Source organism: Balaenoptera borealis (genome assembly GCF_965194805.1).
Source record: "Balaenoptera borealis genome assembly, chromosome: 14".
Lineage (NCBI taxonomy): Eukaryota > Metazoa > Chordata > Mammalia > Artiodactyla > Balaenopteridae > Balaenoptera > Balaenoptera borealis.
In genome coordinates this window covers 15,642,777-15,668,093 of record NC_138875.1, presented here as the reverse complement: position 1 = coordinate 15,668,093, position 25,317 = coordinate 15,642,777, and the positions used below count along the sequence as shown (strand labels likewise).

Genomic DNA, 25,317 nt, shown 5'->3' with positions numbered 1-25,317 from the left:
CAGGACACAAGTTAAGCTAATATAACAAAAAGACCCGGAAATATAGTGGCTCCCCAAAAGGACGAAGTTAATTTCTCTCGGGGGAGCAGCTGTTGTTCTCAAGCGTTAACGTGCTCAGAGTCACCTGGAGGACTTGTGAGAGCACAGATGGCTGGGTCCCATCCCCAGAGTTTCCAGTTCTGCAGGTCTGGGGTAGACCTAGGAATCTACCTTTCTACCAGTCTCCCAAGCGATACTGATGCTTTGCTGGGATGGATTTACTTTTAGCATTAGACTTTGGCATCACTAACTACGTTTGCTTAACTCTTTCTAATATTTTTTAAGTTGGTGGACTCTCTACTCCAGGTTCTCAGCGTGAAGGAAGGAACCCCCAGCTGAACTGATACTGACAATGGTGGCCTCCCTCAAAGAAGCAAAACAAAATCCTCAAGAGACTGCGTTCTATGGGCATCAGTTCTACTGGGTCATCAAGTTTCCTTTATGCAAAATACTTAACTATTCTTGTATCTTTCAACTTTGACTAAAGTCATGATTTTCAAGCAGCATCTTCTGGTTTGAACTTGTTTGCTGTGAATAATTGTCCATAAAGAGTGTTCTGATTAATGTTCTTTACATCTAGGTTATTTGTCTATTAGATTCCAGTCCTTGTTACCATTCACAATAAAAGCTTAAACATATTGTCCAAAAGGCAGGTAGTTTTCTTATTTCAATTCCAAATGAGAGGACAGTGATTAATACTGAGATTAACAAACAGGTTGACAGTGAACTTGTGCGCTCATTGATGAAAGCAGGCTGAATTTTTAGCTTTGCTCTCTGAAAGCCACTTACTGATTCCTTGTAGTGACTTAGAGCCTTTATAAGAGGCCACTTACTAGAAGCTCAGACTTTTTTTTTTCAAAGTTTTCTTTTTTTTAAAAAATTAATTAATTAATTAATTAATTTTTGGCTGTGTTGGGTCTTCATTTCTGTGCGAGGGCTTTCTCTAGTTGCAGCAAGTGGGAGCTGCTCTTCATCGCAGCGCGCGGGCCTCTCACTATTGCGGCCTCCCTTGTTGCGGAGCACAGGCTCCAGACGCGTAGGCTCAGTAGTTGTGGCTCACGGGCCTAGTTGCTCTGCGGCATGTGGGATCTTCCCAGACCAGGGCTCGAATCCGTGTCCCCTGCATTAGCAGGCAGATTCTCAACCACTGCGCCACCAGGGAAGCCCAGAAGCTCAGACTTGCTTTATCGTTACCCAGGCGGATGGGCTAGGTTGAACATAGAGGCTGGCCTTCCTCATCACATAATAATTCCCATCTCTTCAGCCCTTACCATGACTAGGTATTTTGCTGATGTTACTGATATTCTCCTCAGAATAGTTTCATAAGCTGAAAATGACCCTTCTCACTTAATAGCTAAGGAAACAGAGTTAGGTCAGCTGACTTGTCCAAGGTCACATAGTAGATGGAACTGGGATTCAAACACCTAAAGTCACCAGATTTTCTGTAGCATTTGACAGTTTTTCTATGACCTCATTTTGAGCCCCTCTTTCAGTATATTTAAGCCTAGCAAGTAGCACTGTTTCTTCAAAATTCCATTGCCAGCCTGAGAGAAGTAGTCCCCGGAGCCAGACTTAGTCAGCTCCACAGCAAAGAGAGATAATAGGTTCCAGAGATTCCCTTCCATTCTCAGAGAACATGGCCTGGCGGTTCACAACACTCCCCAGTTCCATTTTTATCATGACATTCACACATTAACAGATTTTAAAGCTTCTTTGCCATATGTCTGGATTTCCTTCATTTGGGGAAATCACATATGAAATGGTGAAGAGATTTATCTTGCCTTTGTTCTGATTATCAAAGAACCACATAAGATGTGAGGTGTTCTAATTTCTTTTAAAATCACGTTGATTCCCAACTTATCCAGAGCCAGACCAGGGAAAATATGTCAGGTGTGTTTTCAGTGCCCTGCCACCTTCCTCTTCTCGGGACGCCCTGGGCCTCTTTCCCAAGAACTCGATCCTGAGCTGAGTGCACTAAAGCCTGCCATGCAGCTGAGGATGAAGGGGAAGCCCTATCACCAGGATTCACCCTCCAGTAGGACACTCATAAAGATGAAAACAACATTCCAGACCCAGGGGACATTTCTCCAAGGGTGGCATTTCAGGTGGGGCGAGGAAGACAGTGCTTCTGGAATAACCCCATCTAGACAGTCACTTGTTTGGTTGTTTCATGAGAGTAGATGTGATCCTGTGTTTCAACTGCAATCATTTTTCCCTCATGTGCCCTGACCAAGATACAAGAACTGCTCAACTGAATCCCTTGACCCTTGCAGGCGCCTAAGTACCAAGCCCTGGTCAAGACTAGAATCCCTTTATCCATTTATCTGTCCTTGAATGGATAAAGAAGATGTGGTACATATATACATTGGAATATTACTCAGCCATAAAAGAGAATGAAATAATGCCATTTGCAGCAACATGGATGGACCTGGAGATTATCATACTAAGTGAAGTAAGTCAGAAAAAGAAAGACAAATATCATATGATATCACTTATATGTGAAATCTTTAAAAATGATACAAATGGGGAATTCCCTGGTGGTCCAGTGGTTAGGACCCTGCGCTTCCACTGTGGGGGGCCTGGGTTCGATCCCTGGTCAAAGAACTAAGATCCCGCAAGCCGCGTGGCGTGGCCGGGAAAAAAAAAAAAGATACAAATGAACTTATTTACAAAACAGAAACAGACTCACAGGCATAGAAAACAAACTTATGGTTACCAAAGGGGAAAGGTGAGGGGGAGGGATAAATTAGAAGTTTGGGATTAATATATACATACTACTCTATATAATAGATAATCAACAAGGACCTACTGTATAGCAATACTCTGCAATAACCTATATGGGAAAAGAACCTGAAAAAGAATAGATATATGTATATGTGTAGCTGAATCACTTTGCTGTACACCTGAAACCAAACAACATTGTAAATCAACTATACCCGCGCCCCCCCCCCCCAAAAAAAAAGAAAAAGAAAAACGATTAGAATCCCTTTACTTAAGAGATATAGCTTTCCCTACGCGGAGAGCTTTCCTGAACACTTGTTTGCAAGTGTAGTCCCGTCACCTATCTGTGTGGGCTTATTGGGTCAGGGAATTTTCAGCTGCAGATAATAGCATCCACCTTGAGTTGTTGAAGTAGAAAAGGAAAACTCCGAAAAAGCCAGGTGTCCGATAGGCTGATCAGATGGCTGCCACGTGCTCTGCTAGCCCGACAGCATTCTGCAGAACTGCCGGAGTTAGCACTCTCTTCCCTTGCCTCTGCCACTACCTGTGCCCCTGGCGTTATGCCCCCCAAACTCTCTTCCGCCCTTGGTTTACTTCCATATCAGAGTTTTGAATGTCTGCGTCTGATTGGTGGAAGCTAGCCTGCATCTAGCAGTGAGGGAAGCTGGGAAATGTAGTTTTTAGGGTTCTACTCTGGGAACATGGGACGAAAATTGTGGGACCAGCCAACTAAAAATTGACACTTGCCATCTGCTTCTACAAGGAGTAGGTCACTAGCCACTGCAGTCGCTGACCTTCAACACACCCTGCAAGGAGTTCAGGAATGAGGCACTCTGTGCTCTGGGAAAAACTGGAAGAACAGGTTTTTAGATAGATATTTTCAGGAGAAGATTTTTATGAGCCCAACTCTTGCATTTCCTCATATCTATAAAAACACTAAAATCATTAATGGAAACACCTGCTCCTCGTGACCAGCAGTAACCTTCTTGTGACTCGCAGCTACCTTCTGCCAAAATGTTTGCTTGATTGTCCTTATCCTTCTTCACCAAAATCACATACATACCGGCCTCTCCGCTTACCTCTTCGGAGCAGTTCCTCAGAGCATCTGAGAGGCTGTCTTCCAGGATATAGTCCTCATTTTGCCCCAAATAAAACTTAACTCACAACTTCCACATTGCACTTCTTTTTTTTTTCAGTCGACAGACCCTATCAAAAAGAAGAGAGGGTGTTTAAAAGATATGGTCAGCCACAGGTTACAGATGTCCCCTGCCCCTTGTGCTCAAAAAAGAATTTCCTCTTTGATTTCTGACCATTCCTATTCTAGAGAAGAGTTAACACCCAGCCTGGGATTCTGGGAAGGGAAGACCCTGGTGGCTGTTGTCTCCAGCACACAGCCTAGGTGTGTGCATACAGCAAGGAGAGGAGATTCCTTTCAAGAGGTGACAATATTTAGGAATCCTTGCAGCGAAGTGGGATAATCAAGAGGAAGAATCCGAAAGGGAAGAAAGCAATAATAATTGCCTTCAAATTTGCTCTTTTAAAAACACAGTCTTTTTATTTTTTTTAAGCGTCACAGGGTGGATTGCTCCGGGTAAGTTAGCGGTCTTTGCTTATGATCAGAGGTTCAGTAACACACTCAGCAGACATTTCAAGCAGTGCAGTACCATTTCTAGCCCCACAATGCCCACCTTCCCATTCCTATTGGGGATATATGATCACCACAGAGCATCTTAACCTAGCTCAGATGTGTAGGGAGTAATCTAAGTAAAATGTGGGATTTACATAATTCATTTCCTTAACCACAGGCTGCTTTAATCAGAGAGTATGAGATAGCTCTTCAAGGGAAATCCACAGTGATAAACTATTGCCATTCCCAAAGCAGAAAGACCGTGTGAATACCGCTGCAATGAACGTGAGAATGCAGATATCTCTTCAAGATACTGATTTCATTTCCTTTGTGTACCCAGAAGTGGGATTGCTGGATCATATGGTAGTTCTAACCATGGCTCTGCTACTCTTTGCCCTGTGATCAGACCCATTAAACTAATTAATGGATGATGAATAGATGATTCCACATGACTCTAGATGGAAAAGAGACTATTTTGTAGACCTTCAGGAATGACCACTGTACCAGTTAGGATACCTTTGGATGTTCGTAACTGAAAGCCCTCAACTCAAATTGGCATAAAAGATCGATTTATTATTTCATATACCAGAACTCCAGAGGGAGGTAGTATTCAAGGTTGTTGAGTTCAGTTTAATTCAGTGACCCAAATATATCCTCAAGGATAGGGGTCTTTCTGTCTTCCACTCTGCCACCAGGGTTCAGATTTATCCTTAAGCTGACTTCTCTCATGGTCACAAGATGGCTGCTGGAGTTCCAGCTGTCACATCCAGACAAGACAAAATTCAAAAGAAGAAGAAAGGCCACTTCTTTTCAGTCTTCTCCTTATTAATAGTGATAAGTCCCTCACACCTCAGTGACCAGCTGGGTCACATGCTTGCCCTAATCTTACCACTAATGAAGAGAACCAGACCACTATGACTGACCTCATCAATTTGGATTTACCCATTGAGTCACGTGGGAGGAGTGTCAGGAACCTAAGCAAAGACTCTCTCAGTAAGGAAGGAGGATGGAATGGATGTGGGAGGAACTTTCAACAGCGTCTTAAACAGGCATGAACCTCATTTCATGTGACCTCACACAACCCTGGTTCTAGCAGGATAATAATTTCAAACATTTGTCACTGCTCTTAAGTGTAAACATGCTGGGTTTTATTCCATTCTCAGATGCTCATGTAAAGTCCTTTCAATAGTTTTAAGGCCACGAGTCCGTTAGAGCAAGCGACAGTCTGTTTCTCTTGCTGGAAGCACTTAGGTTGTGACTGCAGTTGACAGGTCGCTCCTGGCTTTTGACTGAGCCTTTGTCATACTTTACTCCTTCCTTGCCTTGCAAGACAAGTGGCCGTGACTAACCACATAATAGTTCCTCTGACTCTACCGCTGAAATTAACAGAAATGGAAAGGAAATCGAATTGTACTCTCCTCTATCTGGCAATTTCCCAAGATGCCTCAGCTAGAGATAGCTTCCATGGATAGGCTGGGGGTTGGACTGGAATTTGAAAAAAAATTAAAAATAAAAAAAATACAAACCGCCCAGACCATATTGTAGAAGGAGCTCTTTTCTTTTCACTTAACTCCTGGGGATGGAGGGAGAAAAGAAAAGTGAATAATGTGAAAAACAATTTAACTTAGTAGTCAGGAACTGGCAGCCTGCTGGTTAGATGTTTGCCTGGGCAGTGTCTTAAAAATGAGAATTAGTGACAGAAATTTCAATGTCAAGGGACTTCACATACGAATCTCCCTGTGGCAGGGAGGGGCTCACATTCTCCACTTTGCCACAGTCCCCACCATGCCCTAGTGCCCCCCCCCCGCCTGCTACATTTGTTTACATTACCTGCCTGCCCAGTGAGAGCTGAGAGGATGCACAGAACCTGTCAGCCCATCACTCCTGTGCTAATCTGTGACACTCAGCATGCTATTTGGTATTTCAGCATGCCCCTATTAAAAAGCAACTAGTTTGGGGAAAGAAAATTATTTGCCCTTAATGTGTTAACCCCATAGCCCAGGCGGAGAAGACCTGCAAAGGTAAGGAGGTCGCCACGGGAACAGGCTGCCCCTGTCCCCTTCTCCTGCCCGACACTTTCATTCTCTGATGAGAGCCTTCTTTCTCAGTCCCCACTCAGCCCCCAGGAGGAGCGGCTCCCAGACTTGCCTTCTGTCTGCCTCTCCATCTTCCTGACATACACCTGACTGTGTAGCTCCCTTCCCTGTTTTTATTTCTTCCTTTTTCCAGCACCAATCCTCCTGTCTCCTCCATCACTAGGGTCATAAGGTCACCTTCTTCGCCGTTGGGCACTTTACCATGAACTACTTCCCCTTGGCTTCTGGCCTCCTCATTGTCTTGGCTTTCTTCCTGCCTCTCGGCCTCCTTCTCTGTGTCTCCTTCACAGCCTCCTCCTCCTGGTTCCTGTTGAGTCCTGGGAGTTCTCCAAGACTCCCTTTCAGGCTTTCTTCTCACCTTTGACCTTCTCTGTAGCAAACTACTCACATGACACCACAGTAACCCCAGATTCCTGCTCAGCACAGATTTCTCCTCTGAATTTTCTTTTAAACTGAACAAGAATATCTGACGTCCAGTTATTACATATAAAGCAAGCCTCAAATTTACTCTAGTTCTGGTCTTTATTCCTTCATTCTCTCTTTTTTTGTTTGTTGCATCATTTCTTTTATTTTTTAAGATTTTTTTATGTGAACCATTTTTTAAAGTTTTTATTGAATTGTAAATTTACAATTGAATTGTAAAATTGTTACAATATTGCTTCTGTTTTACGTTTTTGGTTTTTTGGCCACAAGCCATGTGGGATCTTAGTTCCCTGACTATGGATCGAACCGTTACCCCCTGCATTGGAAGGCGAAGTCTTAACCATTGGACCGCCAGGGAAGTCCCACATCATTTTGATAATATTTGTGTAGATGACATTTATGTTCTGTTTTGTCACACTAAGTCCCACATTTGTTTCATCCTAGTTTTATAAACTGCATATATTCATGCTCATCCACAGTTCTTTTTTTAAATCTTTTTTTTAATTGAAATATAGTTGATTTACGATGTTGTGTTAATTTCCGCTGTATAGCAAAGTGACTCAGTTATAGGTATACACAGTTCTTTTGCTGTGGTTTTTCTCTGTTATCTCTTGATTAGATGAAAAACACCCCCTAATATTTATCTTAATAAAGGCTCTTAAGAAAGAATAATGTTCCTTGAATTCTTTCTCGTTCAAAAACTATTTGTCCACAGCATCTATTCCTGGAGGAAAGTCCATCTAGACTCAAAATCTTTCCTTGAGTATCTTAAAGAGATTCCTCACAGCTTCCATGACAATCTCAGCTATTTGGAGCAGCATTTATATATTTTCTTTTCATCTTCAAGTCATAACTATCTTCTAGTGACATTGCCATTGGTGTTTGAAGCTCTTGTTTCTTTGCATAATATCCAGGAAGAGTAGTGAGGAAATGGGAAGATGCAGTGTCCCAGTACTAAGTTCAGACAAGAAGTCTGGCCCATGGGACTTAAAAAAGAAGGTAGAGCAGAGTTCCCTGTCAATCCGGTGGTTAAGACTCGACGCTTTCACTGCTGTGGCCCGGATTCAATCCCTGGTCGGGGAATTAAGATTCCGAAAGCCATGGGGCGCCGGGGGTGGGGTTTGGGGGGAGGAAGGAGGGCAGAAAGACATGCCTTTGACTTTTCCTTTACCGGGGCGGGGGGAGTGGGGGGTAGACACCGCTTTAGCATGAATAGAAGTCAAACTTGGAAACTCCAAATAGATTATCTCGTTCAGTTTTTCAGAACAATCCTTAACATAGATGATACTATGCCAATTATATGCAGATTAGTAACTTGTGGTATACAAGTTAACAACTAGCTCAAGGGCACCTAGCTTATAAACTGGAAAAAGTGGAATAAAACCCACCCTTTAAACTCCGAGCCAAGTTCTTGTTTAATATACCACAGCTGTCTCCTACAAATACCCCGGAGTCAAAATGATAATTCCCTTCCTGGCACAGTTAATGTCTGTTCTTCTAGGAAGGAAGAATGAATAGAACAATTCTCAATCTCCTTTCCCATCTCTGAGCCTTAAATATCATCAGCATCTCAGTCATTGGAGGGTGGCCAAAAAGATCACAGAGCTTCAAAGTATCTCCTCACCAGATTTCTTACACGCTTAAATTCTGTTAATTTTTTGGGTTGGTCATTGTACCCCCAGAAATTGACTCTTAAAACATATATATTTCTAGGTGGGTGATATATTAGGATATTTAAGTCATTAATACCCTGGTATTAAATACCAGGTATTAGAAACTAACCTGAGTGGAAATCCTATAGCATATAATGTCTAATGGTAGGACTAAACTTATTATCTATTTGTTGTCATTTGAAGGATACCAGGAAGAAAATACCATGTATCAAATATTTTTTACTGCACAGGCCGTAAAATTCTAAAATTTTACTTTTAGTATAATTCTAAAATTCTACCTTTAGTATAACTTTTAATTAACTAAATTTGAATTAAGAATTGCCTTATTTCAATATCGACAACAATATTGTACTACAATTGTCAAATTTGCTAAGAGACTAAATCTTAATTATATCAACCACTGAAAAGAGAGGAAATTATGTAATGTGATACAGGTGCTAAATATCACTACGATGGCAATAATATTGCAATATTTAAATGCATCAAATTAACACAGTGTACATCTTAAATTTACACAATGCTATATGTCAAACATATTCAATTAAAAAAAAAAAGAATTTCCCTACTTCAGGGTTCATTTTATTAAAACGTGCAAATAGTTCCTCACTCATGCTTTGAAAAAATTGATTTAGAACTAATTCCTTCCTAACCTGAATTATGGAGGGGCATGAGAAACTTGAAAGCATAACATTTCTTGGCCTCCTAGTGGCTTTAATGACATAAGAATCCCCGGGGTTGGGTTGACTTGGCCTAAGTGGGAATCTGAGTAGAAAAGGAAGAGCTTTCCATCACAGGGGCAGCGTGAAGCCCATGGACTTGGGCAGACTCAGAAAGGAAGGCCATTCCCTGGCTGAGAAAATGCCCTTCTCATAGCTGGCGGTTCTGGGAAGTAAGGTTCTGTTAGAAAACTCCTAGTGCCCAATTAGAAGGTGAAGTTCTCAGAATGACCACCAGATGGCACCCTCAGCCAAATTACTGAAGTACTCTGCTGGATCAGAATGTTGCAGCTGGGAGGATTTTTGAAGTCCTCTGGTCTAACAGTTTCTATTCTATTCTATTCCATTCTATTCTATTCTATTCTATTCTATTCTATTCTATTCTATTCTATTCTATTCTATTCTATTCTATTCTATTCTATCCCATTCCATTCCATTCCTTTTCATGTTTAGGCCGCGGCAGTGAAAGCCCGGAATCCTAACCACTAGGCCACGAGGGAACTCCCTGGTCTAACCCTTTTATTTTACAACCAAGGGACCTCGGCCTGGGTGAAACTACCTTGCCGGAAGCCACATATCAAGTCGGTGGCAGAACGGAGGTTCCTGTGACCCCTTGACAAGGAATCCAATCATGTCTCTATGACAGTAATCTGAAGGAATGCTCCTCACCCCACATGGAACAAGATACAAAAAAGACACAAGGAGGGCTTCCCTGGTGGCGCAGTGGTTGAGAATCTGCCTGCCAATGCAGGGGACACGGGTTCGAGCCCTGGTCTGGGAAGGTCCCACCGGAGCAACTGGGCCCGTGAGCCACAACTACTGAGCCTGCGCGTCTGGAGCCTGTGCTCCGCAACAAGAGAGGCCGCGACAGTGAGAGGCCCGCGCACCGCGATGAAGAGTGGCCCCCGCTCGCCGCAACTAGAGAAAGCCCTCACACAGAAAACGAAGACCCAACACAGCCAAAAATAAATTAAAAAAAAAAAAAAAAAAAAAAAGACACAAGGAGCTGCTGTTTGAGTCTGAGGACAAAGTCTTGCTTAAGCAGATTTTTGGCCAAGTATCAGGCAGTCCCATTTACTGTGGGCTTGTTTGCTCTAGAAATGAGTCTGGGGTGGGGTGGGGGGAACACAAAGCAGTGGGATTCGGAGATACAACAAGACAGACTGATCCCGGGAAAGTAAGAGGACAACAGGCAGGGAAAACCAAGGAGCGGTGCCTGGAGATGAGCTTTGCACTAGGGACAGAACGATGCAAGGAGAGGGGAAAAGGCAATTTAGACAGAGGACGCTCAGTGAAAGAACAGGAATGGGTCCACCACTGCAGCAGGGCAGGCCCGATGCAAATGGCATGTAAGCCCAGCTTCCCTGGGACCCAAAGCCCGATGCAAATGGCATGTAAGCCCAGCTTCCCTGGGACCCAAGGCCTCTCTCTTGTCACACTTGCTCCTCCCCATCCCCACCTCACCAACCTATCACTGCAGAAAACGTTCTCCAGCCAGGAGCTGACATCACAGAGTGAATTTCAGTGACCGTTCTCTTTCCCAGGACAGTTGGCATTTTAGGCTGGTCTCTCCTTTTGGGTAAAAAGGTGTTGTCCACCTTAAGCAACAGTATAGAAGAGGGGCTTGGGGAGAGCGAGTTGCTGTCAAAGTCAGCGGTTTAGAGCAGAGGCTTTCTATTACCCAGAAGGTCAACGGGAAAGGAAATGGGTGAGTGAGACATGCGGGTGGAGCCTTGAAGGCAGAAAGAGAAGTTGAGATTTGAGACTGCAGAAGAAGTGTGTGGATGCTTCGATCACTGTGCCTAGGACAGTAGGCGCTCGTTATCTGTTAGCTGAATTGATAACGTCCTTATTGAATTGGAAAAGGTTCCCTGGCAAGGGAGCAACACGCTGAACACGGTATTTTAGGAAAATTCTTCCAGCGCGAGTAGAAAATTCTTCCAACGTGAGTAGAAAATTCTTCCATCCTGAAATGGATGGAGCTTAGTGGGAAGACTTAAAAAAAGAAAAACGAAACAAAACAACAGCTTTACTGAGATATAATTCACATACCATACAATTCACCCATTTAAAGTGCCTCATTCAATAGCTTTTAGTATATTCAAAGATATAGGCAACCATGCATCACCACAGCTGATTTTAGAACATTTTCATCACATCGAGAAGAAATCCCATATCCTTTATCCCCCGCTGTGTCCCCATCCCCCTGTCCCCCAGCACAAAGCAACCATGAATCTATTTTCTGTGTGTATAGATTACCCTATTCTGGAATGTCATATGAATTTCCATTTACTTACGTGGTCTTTTGTGTCTGGCTTCTTTCACTTAACATAATGTTTTCAAGGCCCACCCATGTTGGAGCATGTATTAGTATCCCATTCCTTTTTATGGCTGAATAATATCTCATTGTATATATATATATCACATTTTGTTTATTAATTCATCTGTCGATGGGCATTTGGGTTGTTTCCATTTTTTAGCTATTATGAAGAATGCATGTTATAAACTTTCATGTACAGGTTTCTGTGTGGATGTATGTTTTCATTTCTCTTGGCCAGAATTGATGGTTCCTATGGTAATTCTATATTTAATCATTTGAAGGACGGCCAGATTGTTTTCCAAAGTGGCTGCAACATTTTTACATTTCCCCATGAGCGTATGTTGGGTTCTGATTTCTTCGCTTTCTCACCAGCATTTCTTGCTGCTGACTTTCTGATTCTAGTCATCCTAATGCATGTGAAGTGGTATTTCATCGTGGTTTTATTTTTCATTTCCCTGATACCTAATTATATCAAGTATTTTTTCTCTGTTGTTTTTCTCTTCTCTATTTTATTCATTTCCACTCTAATCTTTACTATTTCCTTCTTTCTGCTCACTTCAAGTTTCGTTTGTTCTTCTTTTTCTAGTGTGTTAAAATGAAAGGTTAGGTTATTGATTTGCAATCTTCTTTTTTAAATATAGACAGCATTTACGCTATAACATTCCCTCTAAGCACTGCTTTTGCTGCATCCCATAAGTTGTGGTATGCTGCATCTTCATTTTCACTCATCTTAAAGTATTTTCTGTGGGGGAAGATATTGCAGGTAGAAGGAAGAGCTTGGATAAAGGCATAAAGGTAGGAAAACTTGGGTCAAGCTTGGTGGGCAGTTGAGTTTGGCAAGAGCAGAGGGTGTGTGCAGAAGAGTTTGAGTGATGGAGAAAGGTAAGTTGGAGTCATCTTGTATGAAGGACTAAAGAGTTTATTCTGAATGGATTTTAGATAATCAGTTGGCATTTCTAGGACAATTGCTTTATTTCACTTTCTTTCTAGATGTGGAATGAGTGGCTTTCTGAAGGTGCAGAAGACAGGTGGGGGAAAGTTTAGAAGGAAGGACAGGAATAGGGTCAATACAAACACAAAAATAGGCAAAGTCTGTGCAATTCCTGCCCTGCTGTCCCTGTCTTAGAGAAGTGGCTGGTGGGGTCCGGCCACCACCGTGATTACTTCCCAGGCAGGAGGAAACACTGGCAGTGTTTCCAAAATAGCTGCATCCCGTCCCCCTGTAGGAAGCAAAAATTGTATATCCTTGTTTCATCACTGGCTAAGTTTTAAGTTTTGAAAATTCTAACAGTCTTGTTGCCCATTCTTTCCCTTTTGAAACTCTTTCTTTAGCTTCCATGTCACCACACTTTCCTGATTTTTCTTCTCTCACTCCCCTGCCCTCCTCCAACACTGTCCATGAAACGCTGGAGCCTCTCAAGGCTCTGACATCGGTCTCCTCTTCTCACTCCACACTCCGTCTCTCTTGGCAATCTCATCTCATCTCTGCCCATGGCTTTGATTATCATCTGTGCACCGATCTCAGAGCTCGGATAGCAGCCAGCTCTGCTCTGAGCTCCAAGCCAGTACTAGGAGTTGCCTACCCAATATCTCTACTCAAACTCATTTGATCAAGACTGAACTCACAATCTCCTCACTCAACCTCAGACCTGGCCTCCTTGTCACCACAAGAGGCTTTCATGCTCTCTTCCCTCAATTACTGCAATAGCCTTCTAACTGGTCTTCTAGAACTCTCTCTTGCCGCCTTCCCAGCTCTTCATACTGCAGACAAGATGATTTATTTGAAATGACTATATCCCCACCTATAGCAGACATTAGTTAATTTTTGGCCATACAGCAGGTGAACACACTGCCTATGTTGGAAAATTCCCTTCCTTATGAGTCTTGGTTGGATGCAGAACTTGCCTCCTAAAATTGTTTTTAGCCACGTAGACTCTTGCTTCTCTAAGTTTCCTTTGGCCTCTGCCAGACCAGCCTTGTTCCAGAGCGTCAGACTGGCCCCGGTCCCTCCTCCTTCACACATGCCGTGCCCCTCTCCTCTTGCCTGGCTAACTTGTTTTCCTTTCAGAGTTCAGATTGAGTGTCACTTCTTCAGAGAAGTCTTCTGTGACTTCGTGGTCTAGGGCAGATTCTTTGTTATAAGCTCTTATAGGAGGGGATGCTTTCTCTGGGCCTCACATGCCCCTGTACTAGTTACTGGGTGCTTCTGTTGGGTCAGGCACTGAATATGCAGGGGAGGACCAGACAGCTGCCTTCAAGGAGCCCACAGTCTCCCTTGGGGCCGTGGACATCACTATGGGATGAGTGCTGGAGTAGCACTCCATCAACAAAGTGCTCTGGGGGGGAAGAAGAACAAGGAACCGACTGTTGCAAGAAAGCGGGCCAGCTGCACAGAAGGCAGTGGCGTCTGGGCCAGGTCCTGAAGGAGTTTGCCAGGAGGCGGAGGGTGGGGACTCCTTCCAGGCAGAAGGAACATTCACACTCAAAGCCGCAAAGTGAAAAAGCACATGGTGGACCAGTGAAATGCAGAGTACTCTGGTGTCACTTAAGCAGAGGATGAGGAGGGAAGGGGGGTGAGGAGGAAGGCTAGAGGCAAGCCTGGAAAGATGGGTGGGGTCAGATTCAGAAGCGGCTCAGATGCCATACTCATCAGGTGCTTGGCTTTTGTCCCATGAGCCATAAGGAATTGTTTTAAGCAGAGGAATTATTTGAAGCACCTAATTCTGACTACAGTGTGAAGGATAGATTGAAAGGATTTAGGGTCAGGAAGATAATATGGAAGCTGTATCTTTCTAGCTCCAGAGCTTATCAAAAAGAGAACCCAATAAATATAATAGGGAAATGAATCAATGGTGAAATAATCCAATAAATGTAATGGGTAAGTGAATCAACGAAGAAACAACCGTAAAATGGGACCATGAGAAGCGCTGTATGCCATGGGAGGCCATGCAGCGTGAGTGAGAGTTGATAAAGCCCTGAGCTAGAGAGCTTGCTGGAAAAACAGGGCTAGGTGAATTTAAGAGACATTCTGAAGTAAAATCAATGGGGCTAAGTAGTTAACTGCATACAGGCATTGAAGAAAAGGGATGAACGAATTAGGGTTAGGTTTGGCTAACAGTGACCAAAAAAGTAGACTTAAAACAGAGAGCCCAGGTAGCAGTCAAGAGCTAGCATGGTGCACCAGTGTCAGGGACTTACGGCATATGGTCCCTTCCATCATGTTACTCAGCGTCCTCAACATGTGGCTTCATGACATGGTCCAAGATGGGGGCTCCAGCGTCACACCTGTCTTGTAGCCAACAGACTACAGGAAAGAGACAAGAACAGGGCGTGCCGGTGACCTTTAAGAACTTACATCCTAAAAGTGTTTTCTGTTCCATGACATTGGTCATTATTTAATCATATCTAATTGAAAGGGAGGTTGGGCGATGTCTCTGTTCTGGGCTAAAATTTGGAAGATGTATGGCCGAGAAATAAGGTAGAAAGGAAACTGGAAAATAGCTTGCCTCAAGGGCTCAAGAACAATTTCATCGCATCCGTTGGGTGGCTACGAATGCAGAAAGAGAGAGGAGAGTTTTAAGGAGGTTTTTAGGAAGCCACACAGTAAAGACAAATAAGTTTTGTTTTGAACATATCTGGTTTGGGGTGGCCTGTGGGACCCCAGGTGGAGAAAACCAGTAGGCACTTGCAAACGTGTGCACAGTTTCATTCTTATTTCCTCTACTTAGGCTATGCTCCTTGAGGGTGCAGACTCTTGTTTATTCATCATTACATGTCCGCCACGCCTTGCAAGTTTCAGGAATGGATAAAGATGACAGGAAAATTAAGAAGGTGAAAAAAACGAACAGCTAAGTTTTTAAAGTACAAATGGGGAGACTATAGAACCCAGCCACTGTTAGCACGGGAAAGAGCTTTCTCAGACCACTTTGGACAGGAAGGTAGCCTCCTACGCAGTTCATTCAGAACCTACTAACCTAAACACACACACGCTTATACCATGTATAGAGCAGAACACTGCTTTTAAAAATGAGGTGTTCCGGGGAATTCCCTGGCAGTCCAATGTTTAAGACTCCACGCTCCCAATGCAGGGGACACAGATTCTATCCCTGGTCGAGGAACTAAGATCCCGCATGCAGTGTGGCCCGGCCAAATTTGAAAAATAGAATAGAATAGAATAGAATAGAATGTGTTCTGTTTCAGGAGTCTATGGTGGGTAATGAGGGATAAAGGGAGATTTTGGAGATATAGCTGTACAGCGGGACCTGTTCGGGGTCACATGACCAGGCAGTGTCACAGCCTTGACTGGACCAGAGATCTCCTGACTTCCAGGCTGAGGGGTGACACTGCACCTGCCCTTAAGAAGATGACCCGCCAAAGGTAAGGGAACACGGCCCACTCCGTGTCTTGCAGGCCTGTGAGAGACGTGGCCAAGGATCTAGACTATTTAATCCAGTTTTACAAAAGGAGTTTTACAGAGAGCAATTAAGGCACAGTTAAGGAATTAATCACTAATGAGTCATTAACTCTGCCTCCTATTGTACAGCTAACAAGCTGAGGCCAGATTATTGGAGCCAGTTCCCAATTAAGGGGACGACATTGGCCAGAAAGCGCACCATCGGCCTCTTGAAGAGTCGGGAGGGCCTGCCTGCGGCTGCCGGGCCTCCCCTTTCCCAGGCGGGTCAGGACGCAGGCGGAGCTCGCGCTTGCTGAGCGGAAAGGAAAGGCCAGCTTTTCATTAATATTATCTTCCCTGAAAATCTTTTTTTTTTTTTTTTTTGCTGGCCTCCTGGAGGCTGGAATTCCATTCGTGTAGCAAGGTTCTGTCGGCGGAAAGGCGCGCTTGGACCTGAGACAGAGAAGGGTGCGCAGCGAGGCTGGGGGCGCGGGTGGGAGGCGTCACGTTAAATGCTAGGTTCCTGGGGGCGGCTGTGTCCGGACTCCTGGTGTCCCTTCCGTGCACCTCCCGCGGGGACGACGCGGCTCACGGGAAGCGGAGTCCCGCGCTGCCCTCGCTTCCCGAACCTGGCTACACCGAGGGCTCTCCGCCTAGGCTTTCAAGTAACCCATGAACTTGGCCGAGAGCAGGAAGGATGTGGATCCCCTGCCTCCTCTCGGATTCTAGATTGTCGGGGACGGGCAGGGACTGTCTCCCCTGGTGTAACATTACCCATCTCCCCAAACAGTAACTATAAGTTTAAAATAAGTAAAGACAGCGGGGCCGCCCCCGTTCAGCTGCTGACCTCTGGGCCGAATCCTGCCCCTCCCAAGGGGTCTCTCCCAGCCCTCCCAACCCCTCTCACCCACACCCGTCCCGATCACCCTCCCGGCAGCAGAGGTGGGAGCTCGGGCCCGCAGGAGGCAGAACTGGGTTCCGAGAGCGGGAAACCCACGTCGGATGAACAGCCGGGACCGGCCTGGGGTCGCAGCGCGGGGCTCCAGGACACCGAGCGAGGAAGACCCTCCGCGGCTGCGGCCACCTCTGGACCCCGTGACTCTGGAGACCGGCGGTCTGGAGAGGCGGAGCCCTCAGTGCCCTGCGTCCCCAAGGGAGAGAAAAATCACCACCAGAAGTCCGGAGCCACGGCGCGCAGGACGGTCACGCCACGCTCACGGGCAGGAAGAGACTCTTCCATAAAGGGAGAAATGCGAGAACTGAAATGCCCCCAGCGCGGCGGGGGTGGCTGATGGCGGCCAGGCTAGCGGGGCGCCCAGCTCCGCGCCGGCCCGGGATCTCTGCATCCGCCCTCGGTCCAGGGGGAGCGCCAGACAGTCTGCGCCCGCGGCACCGCTGGCCGTGCCTGACTCCGCCCTCCCCTCGGAGCCGTCCAATCCGAGGCGCCCTTCTCCGCCCCGCCCCCGCGGTCTCACAGCCTGGCCCCCGGCGGCTCCCACCCCAGCTCCCAGGAGCCCGGAGGAGCGGTTTTGACGTCCCACCTTCTTCCCACCCCCCACCCCCACCCCCTCCGGCTGCCATTCAGAACTGGGGTCGTCTTCCTGCGAGAGAGTCCCCAGGGCCTCCCTCCTAGTCTGACAGGATCCGCGTCGGCCTGAAGCAAGGCCTGCTTAGAGCAACACAGTGTCTTTTCTCCCTGAACCCCGTAAGACCACTCCCAACTGGTTCCTGTTCCCCTTCAATGGACAGTGGTAGCCTGAGCCAAACCCGCAGCCTCGTCATGGAAGACTCAAGAACCATTTCCCAAGGGATGAAGGTTTACTGGGGGAGTCCTTTCCCCCAGAGTCCCTAAAAGGCGTGTGTCCGCCCCAAATCGGAGCCAGCACAGTCTAGTTTCGGAAGGCAGTGCCGCACCTTGACCGGCACCTCTGCAAACTGCTTTCCGTAGCCGTGAGCTTGAGCAGCGGCCCCAGGTGTTTCTGGATCGTCTGGGGCTTTAACGCTCTTTATCACAAGCCATTCTCACCTCCTACCGGAGTTAAGGACAGTACCGCCTTCCCGCCTCACCTGCACCCCTCCTCCTGGAGCTGGGAGCTTGACTCACCGCAGGCCCAGTGGAGCTGCCCTACTAGGCAGCCCTTAGGAAGAGGGTGGGGAGGGACGCTGGGGCTGATGCTTTGTCCAGGCCTCCCCCAGGTAGCCCAGGAAGGCACTCACAACGAGCAACCATTCCTCAGCATCTCAATTCCCAATGTGGCCTAATAAGCTGTTCTTGGGAATTGGAATTAAGGAGCACTTATTCAGCAAATATTTCCCGAATATGCAATATGATCGTGAACTGACGGGACTTCTAGTTATTCCAGCTCCAACGCTTACAAGCAGAGTTAATTGGTGCAACCTCTCTGTGCCTCAGTCTCCTCATCTATAAAATGGGGCTAGTTGAATCTTCCTAGTAGAGTCCTTATGAGGCTTAACTGAGATGAAACCACTTAGAAGAGTGCAGGCACATAGTAAGTTTTCAATGATCATTAGCTATTAGCATTTTGATCATTTTCCAAGGACTTGTCCCTGAAGTCCAGGTATGGTTCACTCTGTTGGTGCCTAAAAAGATGGTTTAGAATATCCATTCTCAGACTAAACTAGTAAAAGAGGAGAGGAAAATGGTGGAAAGCTACAGATGCAAACAGATAGGAAGAAAAATGGCAGAGAGAAGGAGACAGAATGAATAATGGAAATGATCTAAGGGAATCGAAGAAGTTGCTGATGATGAGATGCACAAGGTCAGAGGTGCCCAGGACTAAGGAGAAAGAGGGCAGAGCAAGTGTGGTACTCACCCGGAGCCACTGAATTTGGAAGTTCTCTGAATAAATCATTCCTAGTAAAACGAGGGCATTAAAGGATGAAAGAGAAGATAGGCCAAAGTGCAAGAAATTTACTTACACATCCATCCTGAGTTTACCTAGTTTTTTCATGCCAAGATCTGATATTGCTTGGGCCACTCCATTCATTTCCCTATGGAACCTCCTTGTCAGAGAAAAGCGCAAGTATCAGTATATTACTCCCTACCTACTGGGGGAAATAACCCATTCAATAAATTCTTCCTGACCAGCCTACTATGTGTTAGGCTCCAGATGAAGGTCTAAGGGTACACAGCTCTGGTTATGCCACAGCCTCTAAGGACCCACATGGCAGGGATTGAACCCTGTGATGACACTCCCTCCACTCCCAGCCCCGGGATAGTCCTCCTTTTCCCAGGTAGGTTTCAGGAACCCAAGAACAGCACAGGGATACTCGGGATCGGAGAATCGGGATCACGATGTGTATTGCTTCAGGCCACATCATTGGTATAGTTTACACAATGTGGTAAACTATCCATCTTTCCCATTTCCCAGGGAGGTGGGGCTCATTTACAGGAGGAAAGGGGGCTGGGGTGGTTCACTAACGTGCTAACGACCTATAGACAGTAAGTAGCTGGTTGACGCTAAGGCTCTGGCCGCGCCTTCCCGGGAGCACTCAAAGATAGGAGGCCAGAAGGACCTGCGCGGCGGGAATCCGGATTATTCATACCGCGGCCTCTCAGGCTGGGACTTCCGGGCTCTCCTTCGCCCCGGGGACGCCGCGAATACCCCGGGAGCTTCTGAAGCCCGCGGAGACTTCTGGATTCCTTTCCCGCCCCCCAGAGACGGCGCCAAAGAGCCGCAATACTGTCCACCACGCGCCCGCGAGAATGTGCCCTCCGGGTCGCGGCGCAGAGCGCTCCAGGACGCTCTCCCCGAGCGCGACTGCCAGCCCGACGCGCGTCAAGCAGAACCACTGGGCTGCCGGGTGCGGAGCGAGTTGGGGAGGCGAGAGGGTGGCGCGGGGCTTAGAAAAGGAAAAGTCGCCATGCCCCAGTCTTCGGAGCACTAATGTCATCAACCCTGGGTAGCAGGGGCGGGCCCCGAGCCGGTGACCTGCACAATGATCTGAGAGGGGCCTGGGGCCGCGGCGGGCTGGAAGGAGAGAGGCGGGGCCGCCAGGAGCTTCGGGGAGTTCAACTCTTACCCTGGGAAGATGGTGCAGACGCTTCCTAGGGTCTGTCCTTCAAAGTAGCAGCTGCGGCTCGGCTACTGGGGTATCGAGGGGCTGGGAACGCGCAGGCAGCTGAGCCTTAGGCTCCAAACACCCGGAACCCCACACGGCGGCGCTCGCCGTGCCAGGAGAGGGGCGCTCTGGTCTAGGGCGTCGCTGTGTCTGGGACGCTGGCGGTTCTCCGCTGCAGCACAGCTCCCCGAGGATGCGCAGGAGGGAGCCCCAGCTCCTGCGCAGCCCGCTGCTTTCCCGCACCCTCCACGTGCATCACGGCAGCCCCTCCAGAACCCGCCTTCATACACACGTCTTCCTCCCCGCCACCGCAGTCCTGAGCGCGCTTAACCAGAGTCAAACCGAAACAGGTAAATCTTTTAATTCTCCTCCTCAATTCTTCGAAACTACTTATACAGACAGTTCCTCAAACCCTTTCTCCGCCTCCCCTTCCTCCCAGTCGGCCTTTTCTGGGGTTGCCACGCCGCCCGGGAGCGGCCGAGGTCAGGCGCTTTGGGTCCCTTGAACTTGGAGGCTCCGGCGCCCGCCGGGGTGGCAGCAGCGAGGCCGTCTGTCCCCCTCCAGCAGCAAGGCCCGGGGTCCGTGGGAGTGTGGGTGTGGCCAGAAGGTCTCGGCTGGCCTGCGGGGTCAGCCCTCCGCGGTGAGTCGGGCGCAGATGAACATCCGAGACCCAGGTCTTCAGGCGGCGCAGGGCAAGCGTGGCCGAGTCCGGGGGACCCAGGGAGAAGGCGTGAGCGCCTGCGGCTCGGGGTCGGCTGCTAGGACGGGCGTCCGGCCTGATTTGGTCCCCGGTGCCCCTAGAGGGCCTGCCACGGCTTCCCGATGGCCTGGATGTGCTCCTTGGCCTTCAGGCGCAGCGCCGCGATGCTGCTGTTGCGCGGGTCCGCCTCGTCCAGCGGGAACTTGTCCCCGAAGCCGGGCCCGCACGGGTAGGCGGGCGGCGGCGGCGGCGGCGGCGGCCCGAGGGGCTGCAGGCCGGGGCCGAGGGGCGGGGAGTTCAAGAAGGGCGGCGGCGGCGGCGGCGGCGTGTAGCTGGCGGGCAGGCTCTGCGCCGGCGGCCCGAAGCCTGGCAGGCTCTGCAGCGCCGTGGCGCCCCCGCCCGGCAGCGGCGGCCCGAGCCACGACTCGAGCGGCAGGGCGCCCCCCGCAGGCCCGCCGCCGCCGCCGCCGCCCGGGCCCGCCCCGAGGGGCGCCAGGGCCGCGGCGGGCGGGGAGCGGCTGAAGGAGAGCAGGGGCGAGTCCTGCAGCTTCATGGACGACACCTCCAGCTTCTCCTGTCGCCGCCACTTGGCCCGTCGGTTCTGGAACCACACCTGCGGAAGGCAGCACAGCGCCGTCGGGCTGCGGCGGGGGCAGGACTTCCCACCCCCGAGAAGGACCGGGGCTCGACTGTTTCACCTGCTCCTTTCATCCCCGCCGCCACCCCCCGCTCCCCACCCGCCTTATCCTTCTTCTCTGTCCCGTTTGCTCCAGTCTCCTCCCTCCTCCTCTCTCGCGCCGAGTCTCTTTGTCCCATCCCTGTCCTCCGTGGTGTTCCCACCCTTGTCCCTGTTTACCTCACCCTTAGCTGTGGTTGTATCTGTTTCCAACTCCTGGCACCGAACAGGCAGGAAAAAAAATGAAGTTAACCCTGGAATCGGACAGTGGGACTTGGGAAACCAGATCTCACCAAATTTCTGTGACCTGCTGGTTGGCAGCCCCTCCCGACCCTTCATTTTAGACCCGGCTTCCTCCCTGTGTGGTACAGTGGCTGCGCTTTTGTCGCAGACTTTCTGTGCTTTACCCACATTTTGCCTGTTATAAACATACGTATAAACAAATACTCTAAGTACTGTAACTGGAAACATTGGCTGTTAAAATAGAGCTATTTCCACAAATTACTGATAGAACAAAGTGGGTTGATTTTATCCCAGGCATATTTAATATGCATATTACTGTTCGTAAGATTTTCATTTTTATTTAATCGATATCTGACTAGTGTTTCTGATATTTCCTAAAAATGGCTTTCAATGATTACAATAGTTCAAGTTTAATAACCTACTTTTACTCTGTGGAGTTAGTTTTGACGTTACCCTAAGATGAATTCAATGAGTTCAAGTTTTTCTTTTTTTCTTTACATAGAGAAAGTCCACACCAAGAGTGAAGTCTGGTCTCTTAAGGCTGCAACTTCCATTACTGATTTGATAAAAGCACAAGAAAGGGTGTAATTAAGGTTTCACTACCAAGTTACCACCCTCAGGAACAGAACAGAGAGAACTGGTCTAGTTTAGTGGGGAATCTAGAAAGAACTTTGGCCAAACTGGGGGGGCTTCGGTGTTAAATTTATGAGGGAAAATGTGGGAATAATTGCCACGTCAGAAGGGAGACAGCAGTTCTGAGTTAATAATAGGGAGAGGGGACCTCATAGGAGAACTGAGAAAAAGCCATCCAGCACCTGAGCAGAGCAGGGCAACTGTCTGCAAAGCTGGGATTTTGAGGGGGGGGGGAAGAGAGAAAGAACAAAAATGCAGGTACCCCGGGCCCCTTTCAATAAAAGATTCATCAGCATATCTGAGGCCCTGATTTTCCCAGAAACATTAGCTATATAGAGAAACACTGGCACGGGTGAGGGCTTCCATCCCACTGCCTCTCCCTCCCCCCCACCAACATCCCACTCCATCCCCCGAAATATCAGCTATAGGCTTCAGATCCAGTATCTAGAGTCAGAGGGCTAAAACCTGGGATAGTCTGCTCTTCTCCTGTTCTACTGCTGTCCTCAACACAGTGGGAGACTCTGCCTACCCACCCCCCAACCTGATTACATCATACCCATGTGTTAAGAACCCACCATATGCTGGGCCACTGTGCTGGCCCTGTGATCACAGAGAAGTCAGACACTGTTCTCAAGAAGCTCACGTCTTAAACAAGAAGCAAACATCCCCAAACAAGTAGAGAGGGAAGGAACAAGTAAAGAGGAAGGAACGTGGGACAGAGGCATGAAGGCAGCCCCTGAGTGGGCTGTGCCTGGAGGGGCACTGGAGGGCTTTGCCCTTTCCTCTTTCTTCATCTTTCACTTGTTTTCTTTCCCTCTCCCTACCCCATCCTTCCTCCCTGAAAAGCAGGTGCTAAAATGTCCACCTCTTCAATGAAATCCTTGCAGCTCTACTGCCCCAAATTAGGAGAAATTGAACTGTCCTTGCTAGTTAATCCTGAGTCACATTAGGGAACTATTTTTTAAAACCATGACATTCACTCATTACTTTAACCCCTTAAACTAAACAGAAAAGACAAAAGGCAAGAGCCTGTCCGCTTTTACTTTTAAGACAAGGCTGAAAGCCCCAAACATCTGAGTATCCTCACTTCCTGGAAATCTAATTCATTAGACACACACAAAAATCCCATCTTAGTTCCACTGCCTTTCAGATGCGGTGAAATTTGTTCCCAATGTCTCCCTTTCAGGCCTCTGTAAACTCTCCCAATTTGGAAATTCTCCCGGATTTTTCACAGATGACTAGCAAATATTTAAGGCTTTCAAATATTTTAATGATCAGGGATTAAAGATAATTCAGCTTTAATTAAAGCGAAAACCCCTTTAAATAAAAAGAAAAGGCCTCTGCAGCAGTGGGAAGTTTGGCTGGATGTGCACCCGAGAAGCAAAAGTCAGTTTCTTAAACAAATCCACCGAAAGTTTCAACTGCGAGGCGCCAGGCTCTCCTTAAGAAGATAGGGTTTTCGTCTTCAAGAAGGTGCGCGCCGTAACTGACTATGGTGGCATTTGGGGCCGCAATCCAGTTACCCTCGAGCCGCTGCCTACATTCCCTCTCCACTCAGTGCTTCCCGGCCCCCGCCCCGGTCCTGGATGCTGTCGCCTCTTCCTCTTGCCAGCCATTGCCAGTTCCTCTCTTTTAGCTTAGAACGCGGGAGCCCCCAAAGGGGAGATGCTACTACAAATTGGAACAGACTGTCCAAGGGACGGGGCATGGGGCGCATGGAAAATCTGTGACGCTCCTGTGGGGTTCTGGGAGAACCAAGCGCAGGAGGGCCCGTGGGAAAAGTGCCATAATAAACGCGTGGACGCCCAGGGATTCAAGGGAGCTTTGGCTGCAGCTTGAGCTTCCGGCCCTCCCGTGGGCCCATCTGGGCGCTTTACCTGGACCCGGACCTCGGGTAAGTTGACCTTGCCGGCCAGCTCCTCGCGACTGTACACGTCGGGGTAGTGGGACTTCTCGAACGCGCGCTCCAGCTCGTGCAGCTGGTATGTGGTGAAGGTCGTGCGGTTCCGTCGATGCTTCTTCTTGGGTTGCTCCTCCTCTGACAGCTTCGAGTCGCCGGGGGCTGGGGGTCCGACAGGCAGCCCAGGGCTCGGCCGCGCCTCCCCGGTCTCCTTGGGGCAGTAGGGGCGAGGGGCTGGGACGACGAGACCCCGGACGGTCAGAGACACTCCCCGGAGTATCCGAGGGCCACCCCGCCTACCCATGCGGGCTCCGAGATGGCCCAGGGAGGTCGGGGGTCAGGGCTGCGAGGGCCGCCTTAGCTTTCCCTGAACGCAAGTTGGAAGCTCCTGCTACGCATATAGCCCCCACCCCTGCGCCCAGATGCCTTAATAAAAGTTAAGGCAGGGCTCTCTTCTCTTGCAGAGCTCCTAAGTTTGGGAGCCCTAAGGGTCTCGGAGCAGCCGGGGTGCGCACTCACCTTCGTACTCGGGAGCCGGTGCCGGGGCGGGCGGCGTGGAGGGCTCGGCGCCTCCTGCAGGCGCCTTGGGGCAGGAGGTCCGCGCGCCCGGCCTCCTATCCCGCTCTTTCGCACCCCGGGCGACCCGCTCCTCCGGGAAGGAGCCGAGGATCCCGTCGTCCTTGGTAAATCCCAGGATGGCTTCGATGCTATGCAGCCGCGAGGTGCTCCCGCCCGGGCTGCGGAGCAGGTGGCCGGCGAGCGAGAAGCTGCCGTCGGCCATGGCTGGGGCGCAGCCGGGCAGGTGCATGGGGAGCGCCGGGACGCCGGAGGGCGCGGCCCGCGCTCTCGGCAGCGCCGCCTGCTTGGAAGACCGAGAGCAGAGGCTGGAAGTCGGCCCCTCCCGGGTGCGGTCGTCCAACCCGAGGGGTCCTGACTCAAGGTCAAGCTCCGCGGGCGATGCGGGCCCCGGCCGCGCGCGCTAGAGGAGGGCGAGCGCTCGGCCCGCGGCCGCCTAGGTCCCGGCGGGAGTCGGAGTTTCAACTCCCGGTGGCTGTGTCTCCGGGCGCTGAAGGC

At 48.7% G+C, this 25,317-nt stretch overlaps 2 protein-coding genes across 4 annotated transcripts in view; one reads left to right on the top strand and one right to left on the bottom strand.

Annotated features, from left to right (window-relative positions):
* The window catches only part of GRP (gastrin releasing peptide), a 14,721-nt gene extending 11,714 nt beyond the window's left edge, over positions 1-3,007 (top strand). For 2 of the 3 annotated variants that reach the window (XM_082353022.1, XM_082353020.1), the window contains exon 3: positions 325-3,007. In XM_082353022.1, the coding sequence (XP_082209148.1) occupies positions 325-378 (54 nt within the window). In that variant the 3' untranslated portion in view covers positions 379-3,007. The remainder of the gene's footprint in view (positions 1-324) is intronic. The other variant, XM_082353021.1, reaches the window with a different exon arrangement.
* Positions 2,999-25,317, bottom strand: RAX (retina and anterior neural fold homeobox). Its single transcript, XM_082352997.1, has 4 exons — positions 24,763-25,317; positions 24,221-24,477; positions 20,053-21,404; positions 2,999-3,966 (listed from the first exon to the last, which is right to left on the bottom strand). Exons 1-3 carry the CDS (start codon positions 25,049-25,051, stop codon positions 20,889-20,891), a joined length of 1,062 nt encoding a protein of 353 aa, XP_082209123.1. The 5' UTR covers positions 25,052-25,317; the 3' UTR covers positions 2,999-3,966; positions 20,053-20,888.

Bases quoted from the DNA above. Each gene is read 5' to 3' on its own strand.
- RAX (XM_082352997.1), bottom strand. From the start codon at position 25,051: ATGCACCTGCCCGGCTGCGCCCCAGCCATGGCCGACGGCAGCTTCTCG. The intron at 24,478-24,762 runs GTGAGTGCGCAC...TCGTCGTCCCAG, and splicing joins ACCGGCTCCCGAGTACGAAG to CCCCTCGCCCCTACTGCCCC. The intron at 21,405-24,220 runs GTAAAGCGCCCA...TGCCTTCCGCAG, and splicing joins TACCCGAGGTCCGGGTCCAG to GTGTGGTTCCAGAACCGACG.